Consider the following 15,666-nt stretch of genomic DNA (forward strand, 5'->3'; position numbering starts at 1 on the left):
TTACTTTCGGATTTAGCAGGCAAAGGGGGCCGCTACTTTCGGGTAGCCGTTACTTTCAGATGGTTAAAAAACTTTTGCACGCTAACAGTTGTTTCAGTGGACGTGTAACACATGAAATTTTAAAAGTTCCGTTTATGTGCGTACAAAAAAAGAGACCCTAAACGTTGGTACTGTAGGGCGAAAGTATCGCGATGCAACTGATTACACTACAGTGTATCATTTGACTCTGCTGCTGGAGAAATACAGTTCATATATCATAGTTTTAAGAAAAATTCAGTTAAGTTCGAAATAAAATCACAAATAATTCTTCAAGTTGTTCGGTCATGCTGTCACGCAGCTCTATCCGCATTGCGCTTGAGATCAGAGTTCCCCTTTTGGTGACTTCGTCAAAGGGCCGCTACTTTCGGGTGGGCCGCTACTTTCGGGGGGACCGTTACTTTCGCGGTTCAATAGGAAGGTAAAAAATTAACGTTACTTTCAGGGAGCCGTTACTTTCGGAATTCTACGGTAAGCCTTTTTTTAAGCAGCCTAGACCTTTTTAAAACTTAATATGCCAAATCACGACGAGAATGCATTATTTTCCTTTTCACTTTGTGGTCAAAATCGTACTACTCTATATTTGCATGTCGAATTAGAGTAACTGGGTTATTCCACGACGAGCGCCACCAAGTATAGCGATGCAAACAGCGTGAGTTCTGGACTTATACGTATCATCAGCGATCATTTAGTGTCGTCATCGAATGACTTTCCTCTCTTTTGACCTACGAAAAAACTGCCTTCTAGATCAGTCTTCTACATCACGTGTTACCCACGTGAAATGCCCGGGTTGATCTTCGCAGCAGCTGTTCAGGCAGGCCATTAGGGGGTCAGCGAAGTGCATCCGCCCCTCGCGGTAATTCCGATATAAAAACGCGCCAAACAGTACAACGGCGACCGCAATTGGCGCGAACATTCCCCACGCGTGCTGGGTGGTGACGCATACGCACACGCTAAAAACTGCTAAGGCTAGAAGCTGATAAGCAATACAAAGCAACTGGCAGCGTGGAATGTCGCGTAATCTGGCGCGGAATTCAAAATTCGGTCTGACTAATGTACACACGGAAGCCATTTCCTCTACGGATCCTCTGTCTACTTCCTCTATTGAGCTCTCAGGATCACCAATCAGCGGTAGATTGTCACAATCTTCAGCTTCAAGTGCGTCCTCGTTGAGATCGCCATAGTTGCCGTATGTTCTGCGCATGATTGTAGTCTTTTTAGGTTGTTGCTTAGGATACCAAATAACCTGTCATTGTTTGAGAGGAAATAATAATAAAAAAAAAGGTTAACCGTCATACAACAAGTTGCGTACTGCGCGCCGTACTGCGCGCCGTACTGCTACATGTATCTTTTCGGACACCTTTTTGACAACAATCTCATGGATTCCGCCTGATTCGACCAATCAAGTTACAAGAAGTTGGCAGGTGCGGGCGGTACGTTGTCATGTCAACTACACCACTCACCCTTCGTAGGGTTTGATATGTCAATTAAAACAAAAATCATCAGAAAGTTGTCAAAATGGGTAACTCTTATCCTGTCTTATTAGCAAAATGTCTGGGTCACAGAAACTATCCAGTTCAAAGTGATGAGAAACCTGTGGAACTTAATCAAGCTACCAGCCAGAAATGCAAGTTTAGAATTCTCTTAAAAGGTTCAAATGTGTGTTTAAGAACCACAAGGCGCCCTACAATCTTGTCCCTTGGTCTCTCCAAATTAGTAAGGTTACCTTCAGCACCGGAAATGAAGTGACACGGCCTTCCAATAATAAAAACATATTTTGCTAATCACACAGGTTGAAGTTTACTGCTAGTGGCCCTTTACAAGGCTAATTGATTGAAAAAAATGTCATCGGTTATTGTTCTAAAACCCAAGTTTTTTGAATGACTAAGAATTAGTAATAGACATCTTTGTGTTACAATTTCTTTTCACTGTGTTATACAATGTATTGCAATCTACTTATGGCAAGTAAAAAAAAAAATTAGATATGTTACCGGGAAGAAAGCTCACAGTATAGTCATTAGCTGGCTAATCTATCAAGATACTCTCCAGCCACTGATTACCTGTATTCCATTGATATAAGTCAGAGTACTTGAGAAATATGTCATGACAACATATTCTGGTGGCAACAGCAAAAGATAGTTTGACAGGACATCAAATGTTTTACCCATCAGCCCCAGCACAATGGAAGGTGTGGCTTGACCACTTGTCGTTCGCAGGCGCATGTTCAAAATAACCTGAAATTGACAAACTTCACCATCGTGACTGGTGTCAAACTCTCTCATGTGTCCCCCTGACAAGTCTCAGTATAGATCTGCCAATTTGTAGATTGTCATAATGACATACCCATGGGAGGAGGGAAAAGTCCTGAAATTCCAATAATGAGCTTTATGAGGAGGCTCGACCCAAAAGCTGAGAGTACCTCCAAATTAAGTTCGGGTATAGTAAAGGGCAGGAATTTTAATGACCACTTGAAGTATAGAAAAGGGTTAGGGAAAACTGTTGGTTTGGAATTTAAAGTGGCTTTTCCAAAAAGACTCTGTCTACAAAAAAGGCATAGAAAAGGGATGCAACTGAAGGTGCCTACTATAGGCAAGTAACAAAGAAACAATTTTCTTTGGAAGGTACACATGTATGAAGGGGTTACCACTTGTCAAAAATGGTACAAAAAAGCATGAGGGTTTGAACTTCAGAGCAGGCCTCCCCTATAAAACTTTGCTTGATAACAACTGCCTCCCCACATAGTTAAGTCAGAGTTATTTGACTGGGTCCAGTTGTCAAAAAGAGGTTGAGTTAACTTTTGGTTAGTACAATTCAATATAATACGAGTTTATTAGGTTCCCCAAGATGATCTTCATACCTAATTTACAAGAGCTAAATATAAGTATGAGTATAAGTGTAAGACACAAGTTTGTTACCCTAGGCTGACAGAGTGTTGTTCAAAGTAGGGCAATTTGTCAGCTTAGTTAATTGGTTCAATTTAAGTTGGTAAGTCCTAGTCAGGGTCATTGCATTGTGGTCCTCATGGCAAGACACTTTACTTTCATAGTACCTCACTCCACACAGGTGTATAAATGGGCACCAGTGAATTTAAATGTTGGGGGATAACCCTACAATGGACCAGCAGCCCACCCAACAGGGGGGAGGGCAGAAGCTCCAGCTGTATGGGCCACTGGCCTGATGTAGACTTCAGCTGTTACTATGATCGCTACCCTCTACTCTTTGCTTTTGATTGAACACTTAAGTGTGCATCGGAGTTAACTCCCCTTAGCCTACAAGTGGTACATGTCTGGGCATTCTAAATCCACAGCTAAATCCAAAAGTACCAATTGAAAGGTCATTGCGTTTGAAACTGTATGGTATTAATTACCCTCTAAGGTGGTCAAGAACAAAGGTGTGCAACTTCAGGTGTGTAGTTACTTGGTAAACTTAAATTTTGGGGAGGTAAACTTTAGTGGAGGCTTCAATACAACATCAGAAAGTAAAAGATTCAGACTGGTCAAAAAAAAATCAACTGCAAATCATTGGAATTTAATATTACCATAAGCTACAATGGCTGAAGATCAGCACTTTATTTTGCAATGATTGCATCAGCTTGTGTTGAAATAAATTTGCACTCTATTGCACAAGTTGGTATATACATTCATAATAAGGCTCATCACACACTCCTCCTAAACAAACATCTGTTGACACCTACATTTTAAGACCGATTCCACATCCAATTCCTGGAAGCCAGCGGGAGGTCTGCACTTTGAAACTTTTCCATGAGATAACACAAACAAACTACTGAGTGACATTGCTTATTAAGGAGTGTTTTTGTGTCCCCAGCATTAAGCTACATCTCAAACTAAGATCTTGCTATATTGACCGAGTCTATTTTGCAAGGGGATACAGGGATCCATATTCACAGTCGTCTGGTCATCCGAGACAATTAAAAAATCGTACCGACGACCAAAACAATATGAAAAGTTATCTGCTTGACGAGTTTAGTTTGATTTAACCAAAAAATAAAACATTTCTTAAATTTTCTTATGGGTTCCCTGCATTCTAACCACTTGTTATCCATTTGGAACTTTTAGAAAACCAAGAAAGATTTGCAGCTCCATCATCATTTTGTTCCACCATCTTGGATGATGTGGTATTTCCAATTTTCAATTTGTCAACAACTGATACTCTGCACTGCAGCTGCATCCACTGAAACATGTAGCATGATCGCATCAGCTGTTTTGATCACGACGTGGTGTTTAGGAATGTTAACACTTTGGAAAAACAATCCAAATACAAGTAGGAAGAGCGAAAGCATTCCTTTCAGCAGGGTTCGTATGGGTCATGGAAAACCCGGAAAGTCACGCAATTTAATAATTTCATTTTCCAGGCCTGGAAAGTCATGAAATTGGAGAGTGGGTCATGGAAAGTTGTGGAAAAGCAATAAACTTTCTGAGAATGAACAGGTAAAAACAAAAATCAAACGTTGAAAAAACAACAGACAAGTCAGAAAACCAGTTAATTCCAGTGGGAAAAAAAAACACTAGCATGCATTTTATGTGTCATAATGTGGGAAAATACCTTAAATAATAGATTGTTTTGACAATACTTTCAGAACAACTGCTTAACATAGGTCATGGAAAACTCGGAAAGATCATGGAAAAGGTCACGGAAAGTCATGGAATTTCAAAAACCCAAAAAGAGTATGAACCTTGTTTCAGCCTCATGGCAGTCGAAGAGGCCTTGATTTTCATTTGCACCTGGATTTTCTGTGTCTGCTGACTCCTTAACATCAACTGCCACAACTACGGACATGATGTTCTGTGACACTGGCCACATGAAAATACTAAAAAAGTAAACTTGCTGGGTACTTACCATTTAGAAAAAAAAATGGAAATTTCGATTGAAAGTCAAATAGAACAGTAATTTTCCGTAAAATCCGTTCGGAAATTGTGGACTACCTCCAGAGGTAGTCCTCAGAACGATGGATATTTCCTTACCATTTGGTAAATTTTTCAGTTTCCAGTCTCTCATCAGCCAAAAACAATTACGAGAAATCAACTTGCAAATGGTAAGCACCATCTCATTTGGTTGGTTTGCTGACTTTAGAAAAACCCTTACCATTATATTCAATGGTCTTCCCAACTGGTCAACTCTGACAAATGGTAAAATATATCGCCAGGGCAAGTATGTCATCTGGCATACTTGCCTGGCTGACAACTTCGAGAAAAAACCAATGTGGATCCCTGGGGAAAGATGAAGTGTTTGTAGTCCACTAGCTGAGCTGGATTATGAAAATTGTTATGAGAATCTGATCATACACAGAGACTTTCCCCATTTTGATGATCGACCTGCAAATCTCAATTTGTATGAACCATCAAAACTGTAGTTGACGAATCTTTAGGAGGTTTTGTAATTTTAATGAAGCATAATTAATTTTACACTGCATACCTGAGGAAATGACTCGATGGACCATAGCACAATTGCTAACCACTGGACTTTTTCTTCAACGTCAGTAACGGAAAGCTCCAAGCTAATCACAGCAACCCATATTAGGAAACAACCTGTCCCATAACCAACCTTCATCTGAACAGACTGCTTCGAGAAAAAACAAAACTGTAGAAGGATGATAAGCTCAAGAAATGGCATGTACACCGCCGATATTCTAATGTACACAGGCAATTCGATCGAAAAAGCGAAGAAACAGTTCACTAGCGAGGCTGTAAAGTTAGCAGTAGCCCACAGAACGCTGAGGCCTTCGACCGAACGCCGTTTCCAGTTCTTCCGTATTTGAGGAACCAAAACACCGAACCAAATAGTACAGCTGATATAACCGCACACATTAGCGAACGCACAGACGGCCTTGGGCCATGATTTGCGGCAATTATCGTAGAGTAAGTTAATAGCCATAATCTTATCTGCCAGTCGTCAGAGGCAATGTTCACTTAGCCGCGCGAACGAGTGAACTCGCCATCTTGAAAGAGAAACCGGAAGTTTCATGCGCGGGGATTGGGGACTAACCTGGAAAAACCTGGAAATGACTCACCAGGGAGCAAACTTGGGAGGAGGATCTGCCGCTTGACTATACACTGGAGGGGACATTTTGTTATTTGTTACGTTTATGTAGATATAACTGGAAATCAGGAGCTTATCTGGTGGAAATCTGTTGCAAGTACAAAATTTTTAGTATTGAAGATCTTTGCCTGAAAATCCGAAAGCACCGCAGAGGCGGATAAACTGGGATAGTATTTTAAAACGCTCTTTGGGTCCTCTTTTAATTACCGCATACAATGAAAAATACTTCGAGCATTCAGCCTTTGATTGATGCTGACAGGCAGCCCAGGGAAACATATTTGCTTATTCCTTTAGCCATTTATCCCGGTCAGTCATACAACTCACAACCTCGTTCCCAGGCAGGGCTTTTACACAGCCGTGGGAACGAGGTTGGACAAGGGATGTAGGAAGAACACAGATTTTACTTAATTTTTCGTTCACTCGTTCATGCCCTCATCCTAATTAAAGGCTGGTTTCCATATGATCGCAGACGATCGTAGACGATCGCGGATCGCAAAGCGCAGATCGCAGACGATCGCAAAGAGAGTTGTTTCCATATAATCGCAGACGATCGCAAGCGATCGCAAAGCCGACTGTTGCATACACATTTCGGACAGCGGAAGTGTCAAAATTACACGCGCGTTGTGCTGGCGGGAAAATCGTAGCAAACAATGTGGCGGACGTCGAGGAAGAAATTTTGCTGCAAGCAAATTTATTTCTTCTTTTAGTCAACCAATTTTGAAATTCCCTTGGCATTGCATCTGGCCCCGATCCAGAAGGTAGCGTTTTCAATCGCTTCAGATAACGACCATACGCAGTTCTTATGTTGCGGAATTTGACCTCCGCCTCAGCCGCCGATAAATTAGATTTCTCCTCGATTTTTTCCAGCGGTTAGCCTTTTTGTTTTTGTCTTTGAAATCTTTACTGTTACGGTGGGAAGCGCAATCATATCGCGCAACTTCCTCCAGAAGTTTCTCGTTACTAACGTTACCTTGTTCAACGCCTGCCATGTTTACAACAAATAAGCGGTTGCTTTGTTGCTAAGAAGCGTTGAATCATGGGTCGGAATTCAAAATATTATGGGATACGTTTCGATCGCAGATCGCAGAACTTTGGTCTCCATATGATTGCACGATCGCAATTGATCGCAGACGATCGCAGACGATCGTAGAAGTGTGTTTCCATACGATCGCAGACGATCGCAGAACTTTTTGCGATCCGCGATCCGCGATTGTTCTATCTTCTGCGATCGCCTGCGATCGTCTACGATCGTCTGCGATCAATTGCGATCGTGCGATCATATGGAAACCAAAGTTCTGCGATCTGCGATCGAAACGTATCCCATAATATTTTGAATTCCGACCCATGATTCAACGCTTCTTAGCAACGAAGCAACCGCTTATTTGCTGTAAACATGGCAGGCGTTTAACAAGGTAACGTTAGTAACGAGAAACTTATGGAAGAAGTTGCGCGATATGAGTGCGTTTACCACCGTAACAGTAAAGATTTCAAAGACAAAATCAAAACGGCTAACTGTTGGGAAAAAATCGGGGAGAAATCTAATTTATCGGCGGCTGAGGCGGAGGTCAAATTCTGCAACATAATAACTGCGTATGGTCGTTATCTGAAGCGATTGAAAACGCTACCTTCTGGATCGGAGCGAGATGCAGTGCCAAGGGAATTCCAAAATAGGTTGACTAAAAGAAGAAATAAATTTGCTTGCAGCAAAATTTCCTCCTCGACGTCCGCCATATTGTTTGCTGCGATTTTCCCGCGAGCACAACGCGTGTGTAATTTTGACACTTCCGCTGTCCGAAAGGTATGCAACAGTCGGCTTTGCGATCGCTTGCGATCGTCTGCGACTATATGGAAACAACTCTCTTTGCGATCGTCTGCGATCTGCGCTTTGCGATCCGCGATCGTCTGCAATCGTCTGCGATCGTCTGCGATCATATGGAAACCAGCCTTAATCCTTCAATCTCTCATTCGCTTAATAGTTTATTTTTTCATTCTGCCTTACGTTCACATTTTCGTTTTCTTAACCTGCAGAACAGGTGGATTAGCAGGGCAGAGAGCGAAACGCGATACACGAGCGCGGATTTTTTTCGTCTCGGGCTTCGCGCTCGTTGGCGCGCTCCGCGCTCGTGTATCGCGTTTCATTCTCTGCCCTGCTAATCCGCCTGTTCTGCAGGCTACATTTTCTCAGCTTTTCATTGGTTCATTATTTCCGTCCCCTCACTCATTCTCCCTTTCAGTTCGTTGTTCCAGTTTAATAAAATAAAAAGAAGGACCATTATGAGACGAACTTGGCTTCTACAATTTTATTAATTTCCTTTAACCTCGTTACATTCCTTTCTGAACAGTTCAAAATATTTCATTCTCGTCTTTATAAAGTTGAGGGAAAGCAACTTAATTTTAGCAGTTTACACAGTGTGGATATATATTTTTGACACTGAAAAGCAATATTTTCTGTTCTACCGGTCTGAGTATTCGCTTAATATTATTCATCGTGTTTCAACTTGACGTCATATGAGTTTTAGTAGATCACTCTTGAGTCATTTTATCCGTTACTTGCATGGACGTTGACCTTAAAAGAAACGAAAATGAAAGGAAAAAAATCACAGTTAGATTGTGTTGCGTTGTTATGCTTCGAGAGAAGCTTTTTCTGGAAGATACTCGCGATATCGTAAAAAATTTCCACACGTGTTTGCATATTAATTCATCAGAAGTCCAAGGCAGACCTGTACATACTCTAATACCATTGATTTAATTAAAAAAGAAAATTAAAAAAGAAATAAAAACTGAAAAAAGACAAGGCAAAAGCCATATAGGCATATCTAACTTATTTAAAATTGCACTTGCTATTCTAGAAATAAACTTTCTGTGTCTTACATTTAACAATTATTGGACGAGATTGAGCAAAACATCATGATTTGTTAGTGGTGAGCAGATCAATTACTAGTTCCGAGGCCGAAGGGTGAGGCTAATAATTAACTGATCAGCGACTGACAAATGATATTTTTCGATAACTAAGCCCAATAATTGTTTTCTTTTTTGACCACAATTGCCATTTTTCACCGAAGTGTGGCTACAATTACGCATGAGCAGAAAATTATTTGCAGCAAAAAGTTTAGACGGAACGCAGGCTCAGGCCATTGTTTGCAAGAAGTTATTTGCAAGTCACCTGGTGGGCACTCGGCGAATGAAACGGAAGAAAAAATGCATCGAATCATAATAGCTCCTTTCTTTGGAAAACAAGGAAACGATATCGCTTCTTAGCCAATTGAATCACTTATAAACTTGGTTAAGTCAATCGCTACTTGGTTCCGTCGATAGCAAACATTTTTTGCGACTGTTTATTTGGTTCTGATTGGTTTTAAATTACTCTTTTGTTAATGAAACCCGAGTGCAAATTAATTTGAAATACTAACGATGTTAAATAATTTGCTTGTTAAAGCATTTGACAAGAGAGATAAAAAGTATTGTCAACCGACGTTTCGATGCATCAAGAATCAGTTTCAAGACTGAGGTCGTTAATGTTAGAGTCAAAGTTGTTATTAACGTAATCCAGGCATACTGCAATCCATTTCGAACCCAACTCGTAAATAACAACTTTGACATTAACATTAACGACCTCAGTCTTGAGAATGATGCTTGATGCATCGAAATGTCGGTTAACGATACTTTTAGGATTTCTAGTAAAATGATTTACCTTATAAACCGGACGATAACCTGCATGGTAAGTTTGCGCTTAGCTGGACTTTGTTAGCTGTTTATCAATCTTTTGCAAATCAACATCTGCCTCCTTAGAGTCTCTTTCCTCTCTTTTTTTGGCAAGTGTCTTCTCAGCCGCTGTAGTGCTGGTGGTCTCACGCTTCTCAGTTTTTTTATTCTCGGACGTACTCCGACCACCTCGAGGTCCAGCTTTCTCAGCCTTGCTGTTGCTTACGCTCCTTCCTCCGCGTGGCCCTGTGTTACTCGCTCCACTGTTGGTCCACATGGTACCCTCTGATAAGATGGACCTCCCACCTCTCGGACCAGACATAGAGTTAATGACTGCGCTCCTACCTCCTCGAGGCCCACTTTCCACGGCACGTCCTCCTCGAGGGCCGTTTGATATTTCAAAGTAGGCGGCACTGCGTCCCCCGCGAGGTCCAGAGATGTCCCGTCCGCCACGTGGCCCACTGAAACGTCCATACTCCACACCTCGTCCGCCACGGGGACCCGCCTCAAATTCTATACCCCTACCCCCGCGTGGCCCTGTTTCATAATAAATAGCCCTTCCTCCCCTTGGGCCAAAATCATAGTATCCATCACCTACGTAATCAACGGTGCGACCTCCCCTTGGTCCAAAATCTATTTCCTCCAAGGCCCTTCCCCCTCTGGGACCATAAATGTCCACATAGCCCAGGCTTCTTCCACCACGGGGTCCAAAGATGTAATCAAGGTCTCTTCCCCCACGGGGACCATCGTATTCTGCAGACCTTCCCCCTCTTGGGCCATAAACGATGTCATACAAAGTCGATCGACCGCCGCGTGGACCCTCGAATAGAGATCTCCCACCACGAGGGCCAAGATCTAATGATCGACCTCCCCTTGGACCATCTCCCACAGATCGACCACCCCGGGGACCGAACGCTAAAGACCGACCACCCCTGGGACCATTTTCAACAGCCCTACCTCCTCTAGGACCGAAATCGATTGCTCTCCCACCACGTAGACCATACGTTTCCATGGATCTGCCACCACGAGGACCATATAAAAGAGATCTACCGCCTCGGGGACCATATCCTATTGCTCTTCCCCCCCTAGGTCCATACTCTATAGTTCTACCACCCCTAGGGCCGTATTCTATTGCTCTCACACCCCGAGGTCCGTAATAAATTTCTCTACCACCCCTGGGGCCGTAATCAATTGCTCTACCACCTCTTGGACCGAAATCTACTGCTCTTCCACCACGAGGACCAAAATCTACTGCTCTCCCACCCCGGGGGCCGAATTCGATTGCTCTACCACCCCGAGGACCATAAAACACAGATCTTCCTCCGCGAGGACCGTATTCAATGGCTCTCCCACCTCTTGGACCAGAATTCACAGCCCTGCCACCCCGTGGACCGAATAACACTGATCTGCCTCCCCTGGGACCGTCATTTTCAACTGACCTGACTCGCTCTTCCCTGGGGTTTTTGACTCCCACATCCCTACCTCCTCGTGGGCCACTGGCAGCAGACTGGGTATCTCTTCCTCCACGGGGTCCGCTGGCTTCATCCGTAGAAGCTTTTTTCACTGAGATTGCTCGGCCTCCTCTCGGACCTGCATCGGCTGCGGTGTCCCTGCCTCCTCGCGGTCCATGCTCTGTTGTTGATATTGCGTCTAATTTTTGTTCTGTTGTTGTAGATCTCTTTGTCTGTGATCCATCAACAGCTCTTCCGCCTCTTGGTCCATCATTGTTCACTGCTCTGCCACCTCGGGGTCCCGTGTTCGTATTTAAAGTTACAGATTCGTCTTCTGCAGACCTCCCTCTGGGTGGTCCATTGTCGTTCTCCGCAGACCGCCCCCCACGAGGTCCATTGGAGTTCTCCACAGATCTTCCTCCGCGTGGTCCAGCCTCACTCTCAGCAGATCTTCCCCCTCGAGGGCCATAGTAAACATACCTCCCCCCTCGGGGACCATAGTACACACTCCTACCTCCCCGAGGACCAATGAAGTCAAATGAACGTTTGTAGTCTCGGCCGTCCCAGCTTTCTTCTCCGTTTTCATAATAGTCCACTGGCGGCTCAAATGGGCCATACCATTCTTCGTAACTGGGGTTCTCAGGGTAGTAAAGCTCGTATTTCCGTCCTTCAAAATCCCTGGGATAAAATGACCCGTAGTATAACAACTCACTGTTGGTACTCTCGGCCCGATTTGCTTGATTTTCCTGGTTTTCTGCTGATCTCCTTTCCGCTCCTGAAACTCGGTAGGAGTTTTTCACCGATCCAACATTGTTGTAAAATACTTCGTCTCTTTTTGCGACTGTTTTTTTCTGCTCCACACTTTGAGCCACTTGTTCGTCGGCAGTTGTTTCGCGAAGGAATAAGGCGCAAATGAGAAACGCCAGTGCTTCCGTCTTCATGTTGGGCGAGTTGGTGAAGTTCGTTGTCACTTTGCCGGCAACTCTCTTTGCTCTCACACACCACTTCTCAAGAAATTCTGCGTTTGTGTAGTTGAACAAAGCTAGTTCTTGACGCGTTTTTTCGATCAGAAGGCGCCAGAACTTTGAGTAATGGAAAATTTTATCCTTCTGTCTTTATATCTTCATTGCTTCAATAATTGATGATCTCTTTAACGATTTTCATTTCACGCAATGTGACATGTGCGTAACACTGTCTTACGCTAGCGATAAAACCACAAGGACTCGCCACTACTTGATAACATGGCTCAAAAACAATCTATATTTCTCTTTGCTACAATCCTCAGTAAACGTACTGTATTCTACTTCTTTCTATTTAAACTAAAAGCACAAGTAGCCTGTGAAGAAAATGACAGTATTGGGATAAACTTTGATAATTGTGCTCTAGTTTTGCACGTCCTCTTGGTCAGTCTGCGCCAGATGGGTGAATATTTTCAGTGGTTTCAATCGTATTGATCAACTAAAAAAGGCTATCAGGATCGATAAGGAAAGCTTATTCCTTTTTATTCCTTGATGAAGCTCTTCTTCTCTGTTCCTCGTAGAAACCATTAATGCGTAATCTTAAGAAAAAAAAAAAAAGCTGCTTGTTTTGCTAATGAGAAAAACTGTTTCGTGGATTTTAACGTCGCGTTTTACTGAAAAGTGTTGGAAATTGTGCGCTTGATTTTATTGACAAATTAAAACCTCATACTGAGATATAGACCAACTTCGTGGCTGATTTATTTACAGCTTCAGGTTCAACAGTTCAATTCAGGTCTCAAAAGGTGAACAATTGAAGTTTAAGAATCTAATGAAGAGGTAATGAATATAATAGAGTCAACAACAATAAATTGTTATTGCTTAAGTCAGTGTTGTTCTGTAGAAATTCGAGTCTTTGTAGACACAAGCCGGATTTATCCTTGATCGACCTTTTTAACATCGATTGATTCAGTTGAAAGGTTCACTACAGTGTCTCCGCCTGAAGTACATAATAGCAGCGAATTATCTACATAATTCTTGATTTTTTCGCTCGCCTCCCTCTGCATAAAACATGAGACTGAAGTTGTTATTTGGCGGGGAGAGATATTACCGAAGCACTGAAAGCCGTCTGTCTCAAAGATGAATCAGTCCTCAGTGTATGTTTTCCGAATCTTTCTTGTTACACGTCGAACGTTTAACAACACTCAACTTCTGAAAAACGTCCACACTAATTTCAACCTAAGACTTGCTATATTCGTTGTTATTAGGATTTTCTATTTACCGGAAACCCGTTGTGACCATAAAACTACTAATTGTAATTTTGGAGCAAACATTGGCAACTAATGTAAATCGCCGATTCGACCAACCGACGGATTATAATTAAACCGGGACAGCTGACTTGACTTTCAGCTTTAACATCGATTTTTCTTATATAGATGTTTACTTTTATTTGGTCCATTTCCGATTTGTGTATTTCAGTTTGCGGCCTCTCTCTTTCTCTCTCAAAAGGTCATCACCGTTCAACGGCTTCTTGACCGACTCGCGATCTTTTACAGTTAGGGTATAATCTTCTTCAATCCGGTAAATAAATTCCCTAAATTTAGTTTAAATTCTACCTTCTTTAGTATTTTTCAACTGGTAAAATTTACTGATATATTTGCGGCGACACTACAGTGACTTCGTAATGAACCTATTTGTGCGTTTCTTACTGCGCAGACGCAATCTACTACGTCACTCTTTGGAAATCTATTTTCAACAACACCATTCTTTTACACAATTTGCATCAAAGAAAAAACTGCGTTACCAAAGTCAGAAACTTCGTCATCACCGTCACACTTGTTCCTGTGTGGTCTGGCTACACCTGGGCCACCCCGAATGACATCTGCGATTGAAACGACCACAAAACACAGACGTTGTGCAAGGGGCAAATTTTCCTACTCGTTCTTGCACGTCCTAAAAATGGCAATCGCGGTTTTGTAATCAGAAAAAACCACAGGAATGTTTTACGTCCAGTGAACGTAAATAGTAGCAAGAATACGTAAAACGCAATTATTTTTATGCTTTTATCGTACCCGCTAGCGTTTTACGTCTTAAGCCTTTGTTTGTTAAGTACGCTGACGCCATAATATTTAGAACGCGTTCAAAAATGGGAAAATACATGCCTGCATAGGCAATATCTTTTAAATATAACGTTTTGTTAACTTACGACATGATTGACAAACCTCCATCGAAACAAGACGAGTCTTCATATCTTTATGGCTTTTCTTTCATCATCTTTTAGTACTCAAGGACAAACAGGTTTGGGTCCCTTTTCTTTAGAATTCACAGTCAACGAAAAAAAAAAAAATCGTTTGAAAGATTTCGTCTACTAATGCAGAGATTTTGTTAGTGACAATAATGAATTAAGCTGTTCATTTTTTGCTCTTCGTTTTTAGAATAACGATAGGAAATTGTCCAAACGGTGTACACAAAAAAGCCATGCTGTGTTTCGGGGATATCTGATTTAAACTTTCGGAAAGTTATGAAAAAAAGAATTGTTTCGATCAATAAAATTGCGTATTTCTCCTCCAAACTTCAATTGACGTTCGCAACTAGCACTTATTAGAAAGTGACCGTTGGAGATCTGTTTTCTTAAGCATCCTTCATCTTTTTAAGTCTATAGATCAAATAACTGACAACTGACAAAACCTAGCAATAATTTTAACTGACAATTTTCAAACAGCCAGATTCAAGTTATCCAGATCACAGTGGCCCCAGTGAGTTGATCAAAAATTAGCGATCAGTATTAAAGAGGAAAACGTCTGTTTAACAAACGACGTCAATTGCCTAAATGAAAAGCTGAAAAACTGATGCGATCACATTGTTACAAAGCACAAAAGAACAGGATTTAACATCTGAAATAACGCTATCCACAATACAGATTAGAAACTGTGTATTTAATTTCTGTATTTATTTCAAGGTTAAACCCACTTTTTTTTCCTTTCGTTTTCTTTTAAGTGTCTACTGCTCCTGTTTGACATTTCACTCATTCATTAAGCGGGTCGCTTCACTTAGCAAGCACTTCTGAGTTTCTAGAGTTACACAAGCACTACGTCCAGCCCATCAAAAGGAGTCCTTTCAGTCCACAACGTGAAACAAAATGGTTAAACAAGATGCCGCGATTTATAATTTTATTGCATTTTCCTTCGGTGGCATCTGTCACTCACATTTGTTGACCAGGGTAGAGCTATTTCAATATGTCAAAGTGTGGTAAAATTAAACACAAATAGGGGGAAAATCGCAATGCAAAAACACAAAAATAGGAATTTGGTCAAAAATAAATTAAAAACGGCAATATTTGGCAGATTTCCGCTATTTTAGAATATCACCTTTGGTTTTAGAACGTGTTAATTTTAGGCCCACTCCCAAATGAACCAAACAAAACGAAAACAAAAAAAATGGAATCACACCAATTAAGAGTCCAC

At 41.8% G+C, this 15,666-nt stretch overlaps 2 protein-coding genes across 2 annotated transcripts; both read right to left on the reverse strand.

Annotated features, from left to right (window-relative positions):
* Window positions 1–27: 27 nt before the first annotated feature.
* LOC145463537 (uncharacterized) lies at window positions 28–5,989 on the reverse strand. Its single transcript, XM_081447299.1, has 3 exons — window positions 5,470–5,989; window positions 2,097–2,270; window positions 28–1,282 (listed from the first exon to the last, which is right to left on the reverse strand). The coding sequence occupies exons 1-3, from the start codon at window positions 5,926–5,928 to the stop codon at window positions 785–787; spliced, it is 1,131 nt and encodes a 376-aa protein (XP_081303425.1). The 5' UTR covers window positions 5,929–5,989; the 3' UTR covers window positions 28–784.
* A 2,377-nt stretch (window positions 5,990–8,366) lies between these two features.
* On the reverse strand, window positions 8,367–12,442 carry LOC145463533 (uncharacterized). Its single transcript, XM_081447293.1, has 2 exons — window positions 9,785–12,442; window positions 8,367–8,659 (listed from the first exon to the last, which is right to left on the reverse strand). The coding sequence occupies exon 1, from the start codon at window positions 12,185–12,187 to the stop codon at window positions 9,824–9,826; it is 2,364 nt and encodes a 787-aa protein (XP_081303419.1). The 5' UTR covers window positions 12,188–12,442; the 3' UTR covers window positions 8,367–8,659; window positions 9,785–9,823.
* Window positions 12,443–15,666: the final 3,224 nt, after the last annotated feature.

Source organism: Orbicella franksi, chromosome 12 (assembly GCF_964199315.1).
Source record: "Orbicella franksi chromosome 12, jaOrbFran1.1, whole genome shotgun sequence".
Lineage (NCBI taxonomy): Eukaryota > Metazoa > Cnidaria > Anthozoa > Scleractinia > Merulinidae > Orbicella > Orbicella franksi.

Excerpts from the sequence above, each read along its gene's own strand:
- LOC145463533 (XM_081447293.1), bottom strand. The coding sequence starts at position 12,187 with ATGAAGACGGAAGCACTGGCGTTTCTCATTTGCGCCTTATTCCTTCGC.
- LOC145463537 (XM_081447299.1), bottom strand. The coding sequence starts at position 5,928 with ATGGCTATTAACTTACTCTACGATAATTGCCGCAAATCATGGCCCAAG. Across the intron at positions 2,271-5,469 it reads CCATCGAGTCATTTCCTCAG|GTTATTTTGAACATGCGCCT; the intron begins GTATGCAGTGTA and ends TGTCAATTTCAG. Across the intron at positions 1,283-2,096 it reads CTTATATCAATGGAATACAG|GTTATTTGGTATCCTAAGCA; the intron begins GTAATCAGTGGC and ends AAACAATGACAG.